General features: G+C 53.8%; 1 protein-coding gene across 7 annotated transcripts; it reads right to left on the bottom strand.

Annotated features, from left to right (window-relative positions):
* Positions 1-5434: 5434 nt before the first annotated feature.
* On the bottom strand, positions 5435-19136 carry MAP4K2 (mitogen-activated protein kinase kinase kinase kinase 2). Of its 7 annotated transcripts, none has more exons than XM_036927956.2 (32): positions 18965-19136; positions 18787-18844; positions 18456-18546; positions 18304-18368; positions 17914-17969; positions 17571-17618; positions 17444-17486; positions 16983-17055; positions 16769-16900; positions 16629-16691; positions 16172-16253; positions 15972-16079; positions 15453-15531; positions 15121-15179; positions 14605-14648; positions 14487-14525; positions 14364-14397; positions 14134-14239; positions 13965-14053; positions 13846-13887; positions 13685-13769; positions 13521-13600; positions 13375-13435; positions 13177-13294; positions 9920-9978; positions 9737-9840; positions 9465-9642; positions 8498-8566; positions 8296-8382; positions 8024-8094; positions 7870-7925; positions 5435-7757 (listed from the first exon to the last, which is right to left on the bottom strand). In XM_036927956.2, the coding sequence occupies exons 1-32, from the start codon at positions 19058-19060 to the stop codon at positions 7670-7672; spliced, it is 2463 nt and encodes an 820-aa protein (XP_036783851.2). In that variant the 5' UTR covers positions 19061-19136; the 3' UTR covers positions 5435-7669. The 7 variants fall into 7 exon arrangements, with proteins under 7 accessions (XP_036783851.2, XP_036783860.2, XP_036783868.2 ...); XM_036927965.2 differs by having other exon boundaries at positions 13852-13887; XM_036927973.2 differs by having other exon boundaries at positions 17571-17594.
* Positions 19137-19181: the final 45 nt, after the last annotated feature.

The raw sequence follows: 19181 nt of genomic DNA, 5'->3' as shown, positions 1-19181 counted from the left end.
TGGCCAGACCGTTAGGCCAGGCGAGGAAATGGCGGCGGAGCCTGACGAGCTAGGATGTGTCGCAGCGCGTACTTCATTTGTTACTGCGCGAACTGAGCTCGGAGTCCAGAAAGGAGGAGATAGAGTGGGGCGAGCCCTGTGACGTTGGAGCCGAGAGCTTTCTCATTGGCTGAAGTTGATGGAGTCAGTCAATCTCGTTGCGTCGTAGTGTGATGGGATTGGCTGTCGGTTCGATTCTTTTGCTAGTCCCCTCCCGGGGAAGTTTCGCTGGGATTAAGCGGGCGAGCGTGGAGAAACCCCAGACAAATGAGGCTCACGCTCGGGGAGGAGTGGAACAGAAGTGCGCAAACGTAGGTGGGGCAAAGCCGCTTCTCACCTTAAAAATAATTCTTTTGCTTCACGGTCGCGACCCCCAGGTCCGACGCAGAAGCCGTAAGTGACGTCAATCCTCAATTTCCATGGTAACCCGGAACCGAGTGGGGGGAGGGGCCGGCGCGCGCCCGTAAACCGGTTTTGTTGACTCCGCAGGTAAAAAGGGACTTCCTGATTTATTTGGGCCGGGGTGGGGGGGAATGTAAAAAGTTAGAGCAAAAAGGCTGTAAAATAGTTTTACTGAAGGATTGAACACTATCTGTACTGATGAGAACACATAGTCTTAGGTGGAAAATTATAAAGTTGCCAATTCCAAAATTAGGTTTCAAATAAGCCTTTCCCTTAGAGTCCCAAAGGGGGTTGAAGGGTTGATTAGATCATCTTAAAATCATGTAACTATAAAAACAGGAAATTTGTAAACAAGAGGAGGCCCTAGCTTTTTCCAGATACGCAATATAGAAGACACAATCAAAACAAGTGGTATTGTTGTAGGAAAGACGGATTAGCGCAAGAGTCCGGAAATAGATTCCCTATGTTATATAGGTAGAGATACCACAAAAGTGGTATTTCAGTTCAGTAAAGAAAAGATTTAGCTAGTAAATGGTATAAAGTTCTAGATCAGAACAGTGTAAAACAGACAATACAGTTCAGGAGACTATTAGGGTCATCTAGCGGTAGAGACTTTAAGACAGGAAATTCAAACTATAAAAAGATACTTGATTACTAAAGAAGTTAAAACATAAAAGGGAAGAGACAATGTATTAGAAAAATATATTTGCTGCACACTATAAAGGGATAATTTATGTCATTCAGAGAAGTCTGAAAAGCTAATCAGAAAAAAGAAAGTTAATGGAAAATGAGTATAAAGACTGAACAGGCAAGTCTCAAAAGAACAAATCCAAATGGCCAAAAAACATGAAAGGGTACCAACAGCCCAAGCAGAAAACTGCAAATTAAGGTGATAATGAGGAATGTATGTTACCATCAAAATAGCAAAAAACAAATGTTCTAACACTGAATTTCTTTTTTGGAAAGCATTAGATTGTCTATTAAAATTGTACCCCTTTCAGGAAAAATAAAAAATAATCCCTTTCAATGTAGCAATCCCACTCCTGGGAATCTGCCCTAAAGCAAGACATTATATACTGTGTTCAAGGCCTTTTTACTGTTCAAGGTCTTGTAGCACTGTTTTATAATGACAAAAACCTGAAAATAAAGTGAATTTCCAACAATATGTGAATAGCTCAATGATCCAGAGCCTGGATTATTAGCTTTGAAAAGCAGTTAATCCATACCATCTGATCTCGAGGGACTTGGGTGCTATACTGCTATTAAATGAGAAAAGCAGAGAAATATACATTACATGTAAAACAAACCATGTATATGTGTATATGTGCACTTGCATATAGTTACGTGAGTGTAGAGAAAGCTGTGGGAGGATGCACACCACATTACCAGTGAAGACACCAGAGAGGAAAACAGGTACCTCGAAGTTATCCAATACAGTTTAAGAACCCAACCTATTTTTAAAATGTACTTTATACTTTTTTAAAAGGTATGATGTGATCCCATTTATATAACATTGTGTAACTGTATAGATATAAAGAAATGCATTGAAGGGATCATGCAATTTTGATGGTGGTGGGATTTCAGGTAATTTTTTCCCTCCTATTTCTACATATTCTATATCCTGTTTTAATTTTTTAGACTGAGTGAGTATTATTTGTATAAAAAATGAAGCTACTATTGTGGACAAGAAAGGAAAGTACAAAATATAGAATGTTCAAATCACCTGCTTGAAAACAAAGGAAAAAGTAATTTATTCAATAAACGCAAATTCTTTGCAGGAAGGGAAAAAAAAAGATATTCAATGTTTGAGCAGCTTGGCAGATACCACAGTGAATGAAATTCAGCTCCTGCCTTCCAGAAAACATAGCCTAGCAAAGGAAAAAGATGAGCACTCAAATAAAAATGTACTGTGGGTACTAACGCAGCTGCCATGCCAGTAAGGGGAAAAGCCACAGCTGGAACTGTCATGTGGGGCCGTTACCTTCACTGCTTTCTAGTTGTTTCAGTTTAATTTCCTCCTCTGTCCTGGATTTCTGTGAGAGTGTTTTTTAATTACCAAGTTGAAATATTTTGGTCTACTATTAATTTCTATTTTTGTTAGATTTTGCAGAATAATATGGCCTTAAAAAATCTTTTTCTCAATAAAGAATGATTTTATGATCAAGCGTATGATCAATTTTTGTAAGTGTTCCAAGGACAAATTAATAGCTAAGAGAGTTTGGATGGCTATTCTAGGCTCTGAGTTTTTTCATGCAATAGCTCATTCCATCCTTAAAACAACCTTCCGAGATGGGTATTCTAATTTATAGATGAGAAAACTGAAGCATAGAGAGTTAAGTAACTCCCCAAGATCACATAGTCTACCAGTGTAGTCTACTGGTCCAAGACTCCTAGTTGTACGAAACAGGATTGGAATGTAGGCCATGCCACTTGCCGGCTGAGGACCATGGAGCATACCCTTGCCAGTTTTGAGGTAAGCTGGAGTCCTGTAACCCCGGGCCAGCCATCCACCAGCTGGCAATAGGCAAGTCATTTAATCTCTCCATGCCTCAGTTTCTTTGTATAACACGGACACTAACATTACCCTCAAGGGTACTGTGCTGGTTCAGTGACATCAGAGGGCACAGTTGGTTTTTAACTGGGTATCCTGAGTTACAGGTGCAAGAAGTACACACAGATTTCAGACAGATGCCTCTTGATTTTATATATAAGGGGCAGCAGTATATACATATCTAGTCTTTGTCCTCAGATCCTGGCAGAGAGCTTTAAAAAATCACTCAGGGATTTCCTGAGTGATGGAGGAGTGTCTTTAGTTAGTCATAATGAGCCCCACTGGACCATATCTGAGTTAAAGCTAATAGGGTGACTTATTGCCAGCTCTCAAGAGCCCTGAAATAGCTTCGGGATTGCTGGCTGGTCAGAAAAAACAACCAACTTTCAGCCCAACTCCCCACCCCTGGCTGGGGAAGAGGGGTTGGAGATTACATTCAATCACATGGCCAATGATTCAGTCAATCATGCCTATGTAATGAAACCTCAATAGAAGCTCTGCACAATAAGATTTGGAGAGCTGAGTTACTGAGCATATTGATGTGCCAGGAGGGTGGTACACCCGACCCCATGGGGACATAAGCTCCTGAGCTCAGGACCCTCCCAGACCTTGCTGCCCAATGCATTTCTTTGCCTGTTTATTTGTATCCTTTATAATAAAACAGTAATAATAAACAGGGCTTTCCTGAGTTGTGTGTGTCATTCTGGCAAATTATTGGACCTGAAGGGCATCACGGGTATTCCTTAACCTGTGGGGTCTTCACCAGCTCGGTAATTTGTGTCAGAATTGAACTGGGGACGTCCAGTTGGTACCAGAGAACTGGTGCAGGAACATAAAGGGTAAGAAATTTCAATCCCTTCCTACTAATCCCTGGAATTTTCTTTTAAATCTATATCTGATAGTTCAGACACCCCAAGCCCTGGAAAGATTGAGAGGTAGTCTCATGTAGCTAGCTGACACTGGAAGGACACCTCTCTGGGGTAACCTTTTGGGGTGGTAGAGATGTTGGCTATTGTGATTGTGGCAATGGTCTCATGAGTATGTATATATGTCAGAGTCATTGAATAGTAATTTTTAGTATATACAGTTTATTGTTTGCCAATTATATCTGATGAAGCTGTAAAGAAACAATAGAAGAAACTACAGGGAGAGAGTTCTGCCTGTAGTTCCACACAGGACACTGATTTCATTACTGGGAAAAGAATATTTTTGCTTTTTGTTTTTTAGGCCATTACAGGGTTTTATTTTTTGAGTGATGACTTTGTAATATTTAAACTTACATTTTATTACGTAGTACTTAATACATATGAAAGGATATGTGGCAACTTATGTGAGTTAGGAACAGTTATAAATGGAACACCCATCAACCTAGCACCCAACCTGAGAAGCAAGCTATTACCAATGCCTTTGCAAATTTCTGGGGTCTGCCCTTATCCTACACCACACCCCTTACAGGGACTACCACCTTAAATTTGGTGTTTTTTTTCCCCCTGATCTAATAGTTTTATCACGTGGGTCTATCACCAGACAATAGATGGTTAGTGTTGCTTTTGAGCTTTATAGAATGCTATCCTACTGTGAGTAGTTCTGTGCAATTTGGTTTGAGTATTACATCTCTAATGATTCATCTGTGTTGTTGCATTAGGTGTATTACATTATTTCCAACCGTCCCAACAGCCCTGAGGGCCCACTTAAGATATGGTCCACCCAGGGAAAATATAACTTAGCAAGCTGGCCCAAGTTAGGGCCATGATACATTCATCCCCAAACTCAGGAAGCATGATTGAGGGCCTACTGTGCACCAGGCAGTGACCGGGTGCTGGGCATGCCCCAGTGAACACAGCCACTCCTCTCACCCTCCTGAAGCGTTCTGGTTGTTGCCTTGACCCTCACTTGACTAGGTGTATGGGTTACTTATGGGAACATCCCAGGGTGCCCACGCCTCTTTCATTTAAACCATAGAATGGTCAGAGAGGCTTCTGCTCAGAGAGGGCAGTTTGACAGTAGCTATCATAGGGACAAACGCAGCCACCTCTGACCCAGCAATGCCACTTCCAGGAATTTAATCTATAGAACACTTGACTAAATACACAATGGCATGGCATAAGAATATTGCGTAAGAGTATTTATTGCAGTAATGTTTATAATATTGAAGTAGTAGATTTCTATCAGTAGGGATATAATTACAGTTAATTAACATTTAGTTATGCAAAACCCATATGGAGGAATACCACTAGCTATAAAAACAAAGTGGGAGGCACTGATAATGGAAAGCTCTCCAGGAAGGATTTTAAAAGCGTAAGATTAGAACAGTGTGTAGAGTATGTTACCATATGTATAAAAGGGGTGTGTGTGTGTGTGGATGGAGCATACATACCGAACTATTAAATATGCATAAATACTTTCAAAGGGATTCATAAGTAACTGGAACCTGGATGGAAAACTTTTCATTGTAGCTATTTGTATTTTATAAATTTGGGTACCATGGACAAGGATTACCTATTAAAAAAATACATAAAATCACAATTTTAGTCTCTCAGCAAATATTCCCTGGCTTCTTTGCCTTTCTTTGGCTTGTGGCCAGCCTTTGCTGGCAGCAAATATTTTATGAGTCCCTTGATTTTCCCAGACCCACCACTGTGGCGCCTTACATGATACCCTCCCCCTTCAGACTCTAGTGGCACTCAAGGGCTCAAGAACCTGCCACAAGGTGGCGCTGCCTACTGTCCCGGGAGCAGCAGGTCAGTCCTCCCTGGGCACCTGAGGTCAGGGGTCAGGGGCCTCTGCTGAGTGGGAGCTTAGCTCCCCACTCCAGGCATTCCTTAACCCTACATCTCTGCTAAGAAATCTGGGAAATTGGAAGTTAGAAATTGTACCTGTCACCTCACCATGTGGCCCATCAAGTGCCCTCCAGGCAGGTGCTGACAAACCTTCAGAACTTGGAAGGAACCTCACCTCCCTTGGGTCTCACAGAGAATGCGAACATGAGTGCCCAGCACACCGGAACTGCATCTGCTTTCCTGATTGACTCCCTCATTTCAGCTGAGAAACCCTCCCTGTCACTGGGAGTAAGAGCAGTCGGGGCTCTGTTGGCGGGTGGGCAAGGGGACAATATTACAGCCTTGGGATGGCCTGGGCCTCTGCCAAGGGCACTAGAGACTGGGTTGCCACAAGCTCTTCACATAAGCTGCCATCTACCCACCACCCAGCCATATGTTTCATTCACTTATCAAATATTTACCAAAGGCCCACCAGGTTCTTATTCAAACACTCGCCTTGAATATCAAAAGGGAGATGATGGGGCCAAACTCCAGACCTGGTTCCTGGGCCTTTGCTCAAGCCCTTCCCCCAGATCCAGGGCCTTCTTGCCCTCTGTAGCCCTGGTCCTGCCTGTGCACCTGACCCGTCCTTCCATGCCAGCTGCCATCCTGCCCCCTTGGTCTCACTTGCCCAAAGGCTCCGCTCAAGAGCAGCCTGGTCCGTCCTGGGACAACCAGGGGCTCCTTGGCCTGAGGTATAGAGCCCCCTAAGAGGAAAAGTGGGAGAATGACAATGCAAAGCACAAAGTCAGTCATGGGCAGACATACAGACCCTCAAGATGCAGGCCCCAGCAGGGAGGAAAGCTCTCCTCATGGGACCCATCCATACCTTGGCAATGACCCTTGCCTGAGCCTAGCATTTGGCACTGAGGCCCCCCTGGGAGTACTTGTTAAATGGACACAGGCTAATCTTCCCAGTGTCTAACCTGATGATGGTGCCCATACTCAGTCCTGGCCAGGCTAGGCATCCAGTGGGAGGCAGGAAGGCTGCCCCAGGCCTAGCGGGGGATATGGCAGGCTGTTCCATAGGCCAGAGCCTCCCTGAGGCTGGGTGGAGCCTGGCCTCTCCTGGGCCATGGCTGCCAGGTAAGATCCTATATTGGGCAGAGATGCCCTGGATGAGAGTCCCTTTGTTCAGGACCACCCATCGGTATGACTCCTTGGGTACAAAAGAAGCCTCATACTGCAAAGCTGAGGGCTGCTTCTGACCAGGGGAGCCCGGGAAGGCACAGGACCTGAGTTGCCTTCTGGAGCCACTGGCCTCCCCATTGCCTGTGTCTGGCCTCCCCATGAGGATGCTGCCAGAACACAGGTGGCCTACCCTTCTCTGGTACATCCATAGCACCCAGTGCCACAGAAAGATGTGCTGGAGGGAAGGAAGGAAGGGGGAGATGAGGGATCAGTGGATCCCTGGACAAAGAGGGATCAGTGGAGTAAAATCAAACCAGCTTTAATACCAATATAGTCTCTCTATTAAATACCATGTTCCCCAGGACAGGGTATAGGGGCAGGCTCCCGGCAGGAAAAGTGGAAAGGAAATGTGGAACAAAATGGAATGGATGGCCCAGGGCGCACCCCCTCTCTGCCCAGGACCCCTGCCACAGGGCACTAGGGCCTGGGCTGCCTGCAGGGCAGGAGAGGTGACAGCAGCTTCCTCTGGTCCAGTTATGACAGGGCTGTGGGGTGGGCTCCCCTGCCCTCTGCAGCCCTGAAACTTCTCAGGATTATTTCTGCCCTTCAGACCAGCAGAGCAGGGACCTTGGGCTCCTCTGATCTGGGCGGGGTCCCTCTGCCTAAAAGGGACGGCAGCTAAGGCATGGGGGTAGGGCAGGGGACTACCACTGGCCACCCGGCCCACTCAGTAACTGCTCTGATGGCCAGTGAGAATGTAGAGGTTGCTGTGAGCCCCCGGGTTGTCGGTTGGAATGCTCTCAAGGATGATGTCTCTGGAGGGGGTAGGGGAGAGAGGACCAGAGGTGAGCAAGGCAGGGAAGCCACTGGGACACGTCAAGGGGGCCTTAGGGGCATCTGAGGGGAGGCTGGGGCACTCCATCCTACCTGTGGGCCCCAAGCACTCGGAAGATCCTTGTCTCATCTGTGATCTCCTGGGTCACCTGGGGAAAAAAGGGTATTGAGGTCACCCCAGCAGGTCCTCTCCTAACTGGTGAGGACAGCAGGGTTGAGGGCAGCCAGATTCCTCAGTTCAACTCACCTCGTTGGTGTCCAGGCTGCGGCCTTGCATTCCATGGCTCCAGAAGGCCAGCACACTGTCTTGCAGACACACTGGGAGGGGAGAGGCTGCCGTCAGCCCTGTGCCGGCCCTGAGGACGCTGGTGCCCCACCGCCACACCCCAGGCAACAAGGATGGCTCTTAAGGGCCTGGAGACCTGTGTCCACATCCCACTGCTACCCAGGGCCCTGGGCCACATCGTGTGCTCTAGGCTGGGGATATTCCTGCCCACCACCACTGTGAGCCTTACTCACCCACAGTCTCAATAGGGAAGTCAAACGTCAGCACGGGCGCGAGTGTGGCCGTGGGCTCACCCAGCAGGTTGACAAGCCTCACGCAGCCTGTACAGGGAGAGGGTTGGTGGGCGGGAATGGGACGACTCCCTTCCAAGGAGGCAGACCCATGCGCTTTTCCTCACCCCTTACCCTTCACCGCCCCAGCTCCAGGGACACTCACGGTCAAAGCAGACTAGGACCGTATCCCTGTCCACCTGAGTCACCTGCTGGGCCGAGCCTGGGAGCCCTTCTGCAGGCAGAGAAGGGTGACAAGGCCTGGCGGAGCTACCAGCCCCCTCTGGCCCCAAGAGGAGGACCTGGGGGACGTGCAACAGCCGGCCTCTGCCACAAGTGCATTGCAGGTCAGCCTGTGACAGCCCTGGGGGGGTCAGGGTACCTAATCTCGCTGTCCGGCTACAGAACTGAGACTCAAAGTGGCAGAGTGACTCCCCACAGGCTCCCGGGAGCCATGGGAGGGCCGGGGCTCTGCAGGCTGGAAAACCAGGCTTGTGACTCAGTTGCTGTGTGACCGCACATCTCAGCCTCAGTTTCTTCATTTGTGATACAGGCATGACAATGCCTACATTGCAGGGCCACTGTAAGGTTCTTACGAATGTGATCCTATGTGTGAGAGACCCCTGGCTTGGGGCCTGGGGGCACAGCAGAGCCTTACCCAGGGTGCCTTCCCTTCTGCTTTACCCGTTTCCGCTCACCCTGCTCCCCTGAGCTGTCCCAGTGCCCAGTGGCCTGCTTCCCTGCTCAGAATGCAGGCCTCTGGTGCTCACCTTGCCCCATTTGGCTCTATCCGTGCTGCCCCTGCAGTGTTGGTCAGCTTTTTCTTAACTGCTGAGCCCTTTGGTCTAGTGAGATCTTTTACAGAAGCCCAGCTGACGGGAGGCTGGGAGCTCCAGGCCCCCAACTCCCAAGGTCTCTTTGGAGCTGTAAGCTGCTCGAGTGTGTGTGCACCTGCACATGCACACATGCACATATACACACACGGCCTTCCAGCTCACCCAGTGGTATGAGGATGTCTGGAGTCAGACCAGCCTGCAGACGCACACGCACGCATGCACACACACACACGCACACACGCACGCACACATGCACACACATGCACACGCACACACACACACAGCCTTCCAGCTCACCCGGTGGTATGAGAATGTCTGGAGTCAGACCAGCCTCCAGGGGCAGGACATGGAACAGGACTCGGCAGCCCGGCCCCTCAGGGCTCTCAGCCCCCACGCACACCTGGGGCAGCTCCTTCCCGTCCAGCACGAGGGGCTCCAGCATCCCTGCTGGGCTGGGCAGGGGACTGGAGAAGCTCTGGGGGCAGCAAGAGTACGTACTTAGGTCTCCATTTCTCCCGCAGGCCCACTGCCACCCGCCTAAGGGTCGCCCTGGCCTCACCCCCCCACACCTTCAGCAGCAGGAACTTCTGCAGTGGCTCGTACCACTGCAGCAGGAGCAGGCTGGTGGGCAGGGCGGCCAGCAGGAAGCTGCTGCCCGTGTAGGGGTTCCGCACTATGAGAGAGGCAGGCCGTGGGCACCGGGTGCACCTGTGTCCCAACCCCTCCCCGGCCCCACTCAGCTCAGCTCTTACCCACACGACATTGAAGGCAGCCTTTGGTGTCAGGAATCTTGGTGGACAGGGCAAAGCGTCTGCAGGGGTGACAAGCAGGGTGTGTGTCACAGGTGCCATCTGTGGGTGAGGGCCTGGCAGAGCCTAAGAGGCAAGTACTATCATCTTCCCTGCCTTACAGGTGAGTGAGCTCAGTCACTCAGAGAGGCAAAGCAACTTGCCTGAGTAACACAGCTGTGAAGGGCACAAGATCTGAAAAGAATGAGTCTTGTGGCTCAGGCACCCACCTCTATAGACTGCAGCATCTCTGTCAGTCCAGGGCTTTGATAACAGAATTACCTCTAACCGTGCAACTTTGGGCATGTCACTTAACCTCTCCACACCTCAGTTTCCTCATCTGTAGAATGGGGATACCAGTGGCACCCACATCATAGGGTCACTGTGAGGGTCAGATGAATTAATACAGGGGAAGACCTTACAGCTGAGCCCGGCACACTGCATGCCCTGGAGGACTAGCTTTCATCATCCTGAATAGTTACTTTCCTACTTCCAGCCACTGAAAATCGTTTTTAGGTGAGGCAGGGTATGAACGAAGAAATGACACAGAGGGGTCAGAAGCTAATGCAGGCCGCCCGAGTGCTCAGGCCGGGTGTCACAGATGGGCAAGCAGCCCGCGCAGATTAAGATGCAAGAAGACAGCAAAGGGCCTGCCTTCGGCTGCTTCACCCCTCAGGGCCAGCAGGTGGCCCACCTCGGTGCCTGGGAAGAAGTGGGTTTTCCCCCAGGACACCTCCCCAGACTCACTCCTCCTCGGGGGACAGGGCTACATGCCAGCGGCCCTGCTACCTCCTCCCAGCCACCCAGGCCCTGCCTGCACCCTCCGCCGGGATATGGGCCCCACCCAGGAAGCCAGTGCCTGTCTCCCTCTCTGGCCCCTGTCCTCACTTCTCTCTCCCGTTCCTCCCACTCTCTTCTGCACTCAGATGGGACAGAGGCAGATATTTTTTGTTTTTGTTTTTCCAGATAATTCTGCAGTGGTCCATTCTTAGTGCTCATAGTGGACACTGTGACTTTGTGATTTCCCGAACACACGCCCAAAGCTGCCTATGACTTATGGGGGCTCGGACGGGCCTGTTTCCTGCAGGTCCTGGGCCAAAGTAAAGGTTCACTTAGGGCCCAGGGTCAGGAAGGCCCCGGGTGACGGGCCCCAGATGTGGCCCATGAGCAAGCACACTGCAGGAAGGGCCTGGGCCCCCCATCTCCCCAGCTGGTGCAGCCACTGGCCTGGCCTCCCTCCCCCTCCCCATGGCTCCCCCTCCTCAGAACTCAGCCTCACCCAGCCAACAGCTGAGGAGGTCCCACTCGCACATCTGGAATTCAGTGTGACAACACTGATGCTGCTCCACCCACAACTGATGACAGCTCCATCCTTCCTGTGGCCTAGGCCAAAAACCTTGGAGTCATCCTTAACTCCTCCTTCTCTTCCATCCACCAACCGTCAGGAAGTCCTCTTGAATTCAACTTTGAAAATATAACCAGAATGCAGCTACTTTTCATCTCCCTCACTGCTACCCTAGCCTCCCGCCTGATTACTGCAACAAGCTACCATCACCTCCCGCCTGATTACTGCAACAAGCTCCTGACAGGTCTCCCCACTTCCACTCTCACCTGCTCAGCCTGTTCTTAACACAGCAGCTAGAGTGATCCCGTGAAAACCTCAGTCCATGTCACTCCTCTGCAGTGGCCCATAGGATGCTCTGAGTCAAAGCCAAAGGCCTCACGGCTGCATGGCCCTCCCCGATCATCTGTCTCTCCCTCCATCCATCCGACACCAGCGTCCTTGCCAGTTCCTGCCCCAGGGCCTGTGCACTGGCCATCCCGTCTTCTGGGATGCCCTTCCCCAGGATATCAACAGGACTCACTCCAAGTCTTTGCTCAAACAGCACCATCTCAGCAAGGCCCTACCTGACCACCTGTTTAAAACCACAATTTAGACCCTACCCTTCCTGGTCCTCCCACTTGCTCTTCTTCGTCAGCACCTTCCCCTCTCTGCATCACCACAGAATATACTCCCTATTTATGCAGATTGTTGTCTGTCTCTCTTGAAAAGGAAGTCAGAGCGTACAAGGATCTCTAGCTCACGGGTGTATCCCTGCCCTCAGAACACTGCCTGGCACGTCCTCGGTGCTGAGTAAACAGTCACTGAATGACGAAGGAACTCAGCCCTGGACATCTCATGAGACATGCAACACAATCTGCCCCTCTGGAGATCTCGCACCTCCTCCAGCTCCCTCACACTCATTCTGGTCTGTCCCCAAATCCTGTCATCCCCACTTTCTCAATATGGCTCTGTCCAGTTCTCACTGTTCTATAGCCTGATCCCCATCACCTTGGGTCACCACACTGGCCTCCTTTCCAGGTTAGCCTCCCCAGACAGTGCATCCTTCTCACTGGCTCCACAGCCGGCCAGCAGATGTCTTGTCTTCCTCTGCCTAGACAAGCCCCGCTCTCCGGCCCACGGCTCTTGGAGAAGGTCCATGCCCCAGGCCTGGCCCTTGAGCTCCTCATCCCCTGGCTTCAGTGACTGGCTCAGGGTGGGCATAATCCTGAACTAGACGAATGAGAACTGACCCCTACACTTTTGTGGGAATTACTTGGAAACAGGGATTCTAGACCTACGCAGTTGGTAGCTAGTGGCACGCTGGCCCGGAACTGCAGGTGGCCATCACTGCACAGGAAAGCCAGGAAATGAGTGACAAGAGAAAAACAGCCAAGAGATGCAGGAAGAATCTGGATGCTGCTTAAACCTGGATCCAGCTGGGCCTGAAGCTAAGGCTACTCCTGGACTTGCGGTTACATGAGCCACTAAATTTCCTTTGGGGCTTAAGTCAATGACTTAAATCCCCTGCAACAGGAAGAATCCTGATTGGTGTACAGAGGGATCCTAAAATGTTCATGGCGTGCTGCCAGTTGAACAAAGCTCAAATCCAAGCCCAGCAGAAGACCTGGAGCATGGTAAGTGCTCAGCAAGCCCATGCTCCCGCATGCTGTGGCACACTTTCCATGCCTGTCCCCTTGCCTCCCGACAGGTCTGGGGCAGAGGGCGGGGAGGCGATAACTACTGACAGATGAGGAAATGGGCTCAGAGAAGCAGAAGTGACATGTCTAAGATCACAACAGTCCCAGGAACGGGCAGGGCCAAATTCCAACCCTGGCTCTGCCCTCTGCCTCCCCCTTCTCCCCTCTCCTGCACATGCAGGCTCCCGCAGGGGCCCCACCTGGGGATAATACGCTGGGTGAGGCGGTTGGTAGGGATGGAGAGGGGAACCTGTTGCTGTAGTCGCCGCTGCTCAAACAGGCCCGGGAGGTCATGGGCCCAGATGTGTGTTGATTTCCCTGCCAGGGAGGGAGAATGGGGCTCAGAGAGTTGTTGGGGGGGCAGCGTGCAGGCCTCCCTTCCCTGCCCCAACTTGTACCTGAGAGTGACAGCAGCACATTATTCACACAGTAGAGCCAGTTGCAGCGGTGTGAGATCAGCTGGAGGCCACAGATGACAGATGGACAGGGTCAGCACCCCAGGCCCCCCAAGAATCTCTGCCCTCCACAGCCAGCCATGCCTCACCTTCTCCAGTGTATCCTCGTGCAGTTCATGCAGGTTGAGGGTATAGATGCCTTCCTCGGCCCCCACCACAAGGAACTGGTCTGCAGGTTTGGGTAAAGGGTCAGAGGTCAACCCCTGAGCTGGGAATTCCCAGGTCCCTGCTTCCTCCCTGCCCCCTGGCCTACCCCGGGTGACAGGGTGAATCCAGGTGACCGCAGTGTGGATCTGCAGGGGGCAGCCATTGAAAACCTTGGAGAAGCAGGCACCCATCTGGGAAGGAGGCAAGAGCCTGGTGAGGGGCATGGGTAGAGGAGGACGGGCGTGGGGCTACAGGGCAAACACTTACGTGCACCTTGGGGGTCGGGGGGAGCCCGTGGCAGGACGATCTCTGAGAGGGAGGGAAGCAGTCAGAGCCAAGGTCGTGCCCAGCCCCCACCTCCCCAGCTCCTTTGTAGCAACCCTCACCTCAGGGTCCTCCTGGTGCTTCATGGTGGCCCAGGCGGTGGGAAGCAGTGGGGGGCTGTCGGCGCCTGGCAGAGGTGGGAGTGGGGTTCCTGCAGGCACAGACCTGCTGTGAATTCCAGCCCCAGCCCTACCCCACACCTGCCTCCTGGTCCAGAAGCCCGGGACTCACCTCGGGGGCTGGATAAAGGGTCCTCAGCAGGAGGCTCAGAGGGGGATGGCCCCAAAAACGGGGCTCGCTTAATGGTTCCTGTGGCATCGTCTGGGGAGTCCAGCTCCTGGAGTGAGGATCAGAGAACCCAGCCTGCTCTTATCAGATCACCCTGCAACCTGGTCCCACCCCAGCTGCACCCTTGGCAGCACGCCCCCCATCGCCAGCCTGGGCCTCCCCGCACTGCGCACCTGGAGTTCCAGGGCCGGCCTGATGGTCAGGCTCCTGTGAGGGCAAATCAGAAGACAAGGAGGTGCGAGGTGGGACTGGCTCCCGGCCCGGCTGCCCCACCCCTCCTCTGCCTGGCCCCTCACCTTTCCTCCAGGGCCTCCTGGACTGACTGCAGCAGGCTCCTGGGCAGGGGGGGATCAGAGGTCAGCTTTTCCTGCTGCCCCCCAGCCTCTCCCCGGCAGCCCCCTCTCCCTCACTCACCCGCTCAGCTCTTCCTTCCCCAGCAGCGTCCACTCCTCCTCCCACTGTGGGGAAACCAAGGCAGAAAGCCCGGGAGGGAGCACGTGAGAGGGCGATCGAGAGATTGTGGGGAAGAGAGCAGACAGACAGACAGACACGGAGACTCAGAGTGAGATGGTAACAGAACTGTGAGAGCAACAGACGATGAGAGAGAACAGGACAGAGACACCAAGAGCAGGAGGCAACGAGTCAGACAACAAACACAAAATGAAGGCAAAAAGGTGCCGGACAGGGTGGGGTGGGGTGAAAAGAGTGGCCCCCCTGCCGCCTTCCACAGGACTGTCCAAAAGAACCTGACCCAGGAAGGCATCCGCAGCCTTCTGAGTCCAAGTGGGACAGGCCCCCTTGGGCTGCTTTTCTGGGCGAGAGGGCCAGGCCGCCCCTGCCCCAGAGAGCCTTCCTTAAAGATGCTCGACCTCCAGCATGGCTCCCTGGTCCGCCTGGCGCACCACCCTTCCCACACAGCGAGCCCCTCACCGGTTCATTTAGCGGGTCCGTTTCCTTCCTACGCAAGGCGCCGAATTTCACCTGGTGAACTGGGGGCCCAGCACACACGGAGTCAGGCAGGGAGGAGAATCAATCCCCACACTCAGAACAAACCTGCCCCACGCAGCCCCCGCCAAACCCCCATACACAACCCCCACCAAAGCCCACAGCCCCCAACAAACCTTACATACAGCCCCCACCAAACCCCACACATACCCCCCCACTAAATCCCCCCCAACAGTCCCACAATCAATCAAATCGCCTCACACAGCTTCTACCACCAAATATCCCCCAACACACAGCTCCCCCAAAAGTGGACTCACACTGGATCTCCGAGGGGGTCCTCTCGGCCTGGCCACGTTGACCACGGGAATGAATGGTGTCTGGAAATGTGTCATAAGTCTAAGGAAGAACACAGAGAGGGGACACACCCCTGGCACTCGCCTCACACCAGGTACTCCTGTATATGCTCTACACACATCAGCCTGTCTTCGTCCACAACAACCCTCTGAGATCATTGCGAGATTAACTGGCACCCTCATTTCGCTCATGAGAAAACCAGTGCAGAGAGGCAAGTAACTAGCCAAAGATCACACACAAAGCAGAAAACGGCCGAGCCAGGGTCACGGTCTGACAGGGCCAAGGGCAGGAGCCTATCAAGGAGGGGTACAAGGAGGCAAGACTGGCTCCGGGAAGAATCCCAATGTGGGGGCTCACCTGAAGGGGTGCTCCCTGTGCTCAAAAGATTCAAGCAAACTGTCGCCCTTGCTATTTGATAAGTCACTTCGCGTTCCTTACACCAGGCCAGACCAAGATCCATTTGCCCTACTTCTTTCACTTACCTCCAGGTCACAGTCTTCTGGGGACAGGGTTCCCAGATGGGGGTCGTTGGCCTTGTCCAACAGTTGTGTGAGGAGAGCCCGAGGGAGCTGCTGGGTTGTGAATGGGTGCTGGAAGACCGAGGGGGGGCGCAGATTAGCCCCTGGCCTCCGGGCCCCTGCTCTCAAGCATCAAGCCCTTGGCCCTGCCCCCTTCCTCCCACCTGCAGAAGCTTCTCTGCTGTTGGCCTCTTCTTGGGGTTCTTGGTCAAGGCCAGCTTGAGGAAGTGGTGGAAATTCTGGGTCCTAGTGGGCACAGGAGGACCCCAGACTCAGGTTAGCCCTCATGCAGGGCATCCTGCCAGCTGCCCCCTGCCACCTCTCCAGAGGAGTCTGCTAGGCCCACCCAGGAAGGAGCCAGCCTGAGGCCGAGGGCAGCTGGCCAGAGTAACACTACTGTTGTGACACGGCAGTTCCTCCATCACCAGCCATCTGCCCTTCTTCCCTGTGCACACAGGATGCTTGGCCCAGAGGTGGGGCCCAGGCCCCTCCCACAGAGAGTGTGCAGAGGCCCAGATAGGTCAGGGCTCTTGAGGCTGCACCCTGGGAGCTGGCAGAGGGCCCCTTTGCCCTGTGGGACTGGTTGGAAAGGAGGCCCCAGAAGGGCATGTGGGCCCTCACCAGCGAGTCTTGTCTCTCAGCTTGGGTGGCTGGAAACTGCTCTTTGACATGAGCATCAGAGCCCTGTGAAGAGCGCAAGGTCAGGGGTCAAAGATCAGCTGGGCCCTCGGGGTCAGGCAAGGGGCAAGTGTTCAGCTGACCTCATGGGGTGCAGGTGGAACAGAGGGGGCTGTAATTCGCCCAACTCGATGGCAGTGATTCCCAGAGCCCAGACATCACACAGCTCGTTGTAGCCACCTTTGCGCTCCACGGCGGCCACCTCCGGGGCCATCCTAGCAATGGGGCCAAACACAGATGGGATGACCTGTGTCCCACCTTTAGCACCCACCCCCTGACCCCAAGGCACAGCCTTACCAGTATGGAGTCCCAATGAAAGACCTCCTCTTAGCTACAGATGCCGTCAGCTCGCCTGATACCCCAAAGTCAGCTGCAGAGACACAGAGCTGCTCTCAGTCCTACTCTGGCTGGTAGTCACCACCCCCTCAGGCTCAGGATGCATCTGGCAGTTTGATGAACAGGCAGCCCAGGTTCAGCCACAACTGCCAAAGGTCCAAGCCAAGGCTAGGTCCGCCTCCTGGGAGGGGTCAGCCTCTGTCTATCCCTGGCCAATGCCTAGTCTCAGGTGAGACCCCATACAGACCCCACCACATCCAACTTCTAGCAGGAAGCCAGGACTGTTGCACTTTCTCAGTGGGGAAACTGAAGCTTAAGCGGTAAAGTGACTTGTTCAAAGGCACCCAGCACTTGAATGCAGAATCTAAGACTCTAGGAGCTCCCACAGAACCCTCACCCTGATTGTGTCCCCAGGTACTGACCCAGCTTGACATCTCCCTGGAGGGTGAGGAGAAGGTTGGCTCCCTGTGGGAATGGAGGACAGAGAATCCTGTCTGGTGCCCAAGGGCCGCCCCCTCCCTCCCACAATGCCCTTGGCCAGACCCCTACCTTGATGTCTCTGTGGATCTTCCCCTGAGAATGCAAATGGTGCAGACCCTGGGGACAAAGAGGAGCCCCTGAGGGCAGCTACCCAGCACTATCCCACCTCTCAGGACAGGGGCCCCCCACCCAAGCAGCTTCCTCCTCCCCTCTCCCCAAACAGGAAGTGACTGAGCCAAGAGGGAAATGTGCTGCTTCCGGCAACAGGGTTGGGGCCCCTTCCCCCCAGGATCCACAGCCCCTCAGGCCAGCCCTGCCTAAGGTGCTCAGCTCCACACACACACTGGCCCTGCTGGGCAGCTGCCCACAGCTCCTGGGGACTGAGTGTGAGCAGCCTTCTGGGCTCAGCTACCTTCAATGCCTCTCGGCAGACATAGGCAATCTGCCGTTCCTCCAGGGGCCCGGTGGCTGAAATGGAAGGGATAAGGGCTGGCATGGAGGTCTGGGGGATATGCTGACCCTCCCAGGCCACCCTGTGTGGGGGACGCAGCAGGCACTGCTAGGTGACAGGGGTGTTGGCCACATCCTCTCCCTGCACAATCTAGGGTACAGAGCCCAGAGAAGGACAGCATTTCTCTCAAGGTCACACAGCCAGTGAGGAGCCGAGAGGAGCCCAAGTGCAGGGACCCGGGTCTCCCCTACTGCACCATGTTGGAGTGTGGGGGTGGGGGGACGTTCGGGGTGAAAGGAAGTGGGGGGAAGAAGACTCTGGTCCTCTGGGGCCTGGCTGCCGGGCCCTCACCATGGTAAATCTCCTGCAGGGACCCCCCTCCACAGAACTCCATGCAGATCCACAAGCGGTCATTCCTGGGGGAACACAGAGCTGGGGTGGGCACAGGACAGGGCCACGAGGGGGTGGGCCTGGGAGTAGGCAAGGGTATAAAGCAGCCTCACCTGAGGTAGCTGCCAATGTAGGCCACCACATTGGGGTGGTGGCACTCACGCAGGATGGTGATTTCCTGCTGGAGTGAGCTGATGTCGTCCCCTGGGGAGCACAGGGCATCATGGGGGACCTCAGAAGGGTCACCCTAACTCAGTGCCCCAATCTGCAAAATGGGCAGAGTGTGCCTCCTGCCCCCAGGGCAGACGTGTGCCAAGAGACAGCACCTCCTGGGGCCTGCTTCTCAGGGGGTCTCAGAAATAGCACCTCTCCGCCCCGCACACCGTGCCCGCTCCAGCGTCTCCGCCCTCCTCCAGCGCAGAGGCCCTGGCACCGGGCCCTCACCTGGGTCTAGCTTGACTATCTTGACCGCGGCCAGTTCGGACGTAACTGTGTCGCGGGCCTGCAGGGGCGGAGGGGGTGAAGCGGGATGAGGGGGCGGGGCTGGGGGCTGGATGCCACGGCAGGGCACTGGCGGGTACCCTCGTCGCCGCTCTCCCACCCGGCCCGCCGCCCGGCGCACCTTGTAGACGTCGCCATAGGTCCCGGCCCCCACGCGCTGCAGCAGCTCGAAGCGGTCTCGTGGGTCCTGCAGCGACACGTCCCGCAGCAGCGCCATGGCCCGGCGCCGGGCGGGCCGGCGGGCGGGCGCGCGCGAGCTGCGGAGCAGCCGAGCCGGCGCGGGGCGGCGCGGGGCGGGGTGGGGCGGGAGGCTTCGAGGCCGCGGAGGCGGGGCCCGG

The sequence above is a fragment of the Manis pentadactyla genome, chromosome 9 (genome assembly GCF_030020395.1).
Source record: "Manis pentadactyla isolate mManPen7 chromosome 9, mManPen7.hap1, whole genome shotgun sequence".
Classification (NCBI taxonomy): domain Eukaryota; kingdom Metazoa; phylum Chordata; class Mammalia; order Pholidota; family Manidae; genus Manis; species Manis pentadactyla.
This window is presented reverse-complemented; position numbering and strand designations above follow the sequence as displayed.

Coding starts and splice junctions, on each gene's coding strand:
- MAP4K2 (XM_036927956.2), bottom strand. CDS start 19,060: ATGGCGCTGCTGCGGGACGTGTCGCTGCAGGACCCACGAGACCGCTTC. Junction 9,841..9,919: donor CTGCCTTCAATGTCGTGTGG/GTAAGAGCTGAG, acceptor CCTCTCTCATAG/TGCGGAACCCCTACACGGGC. Junction 8,383..8,497: donor GGTCCTAGTCTGCTTTGACC/GTGAGTGTCCCT, acceptor CTCCCTGTACAG/GCTGCGTGAGGCTTGTCAAC.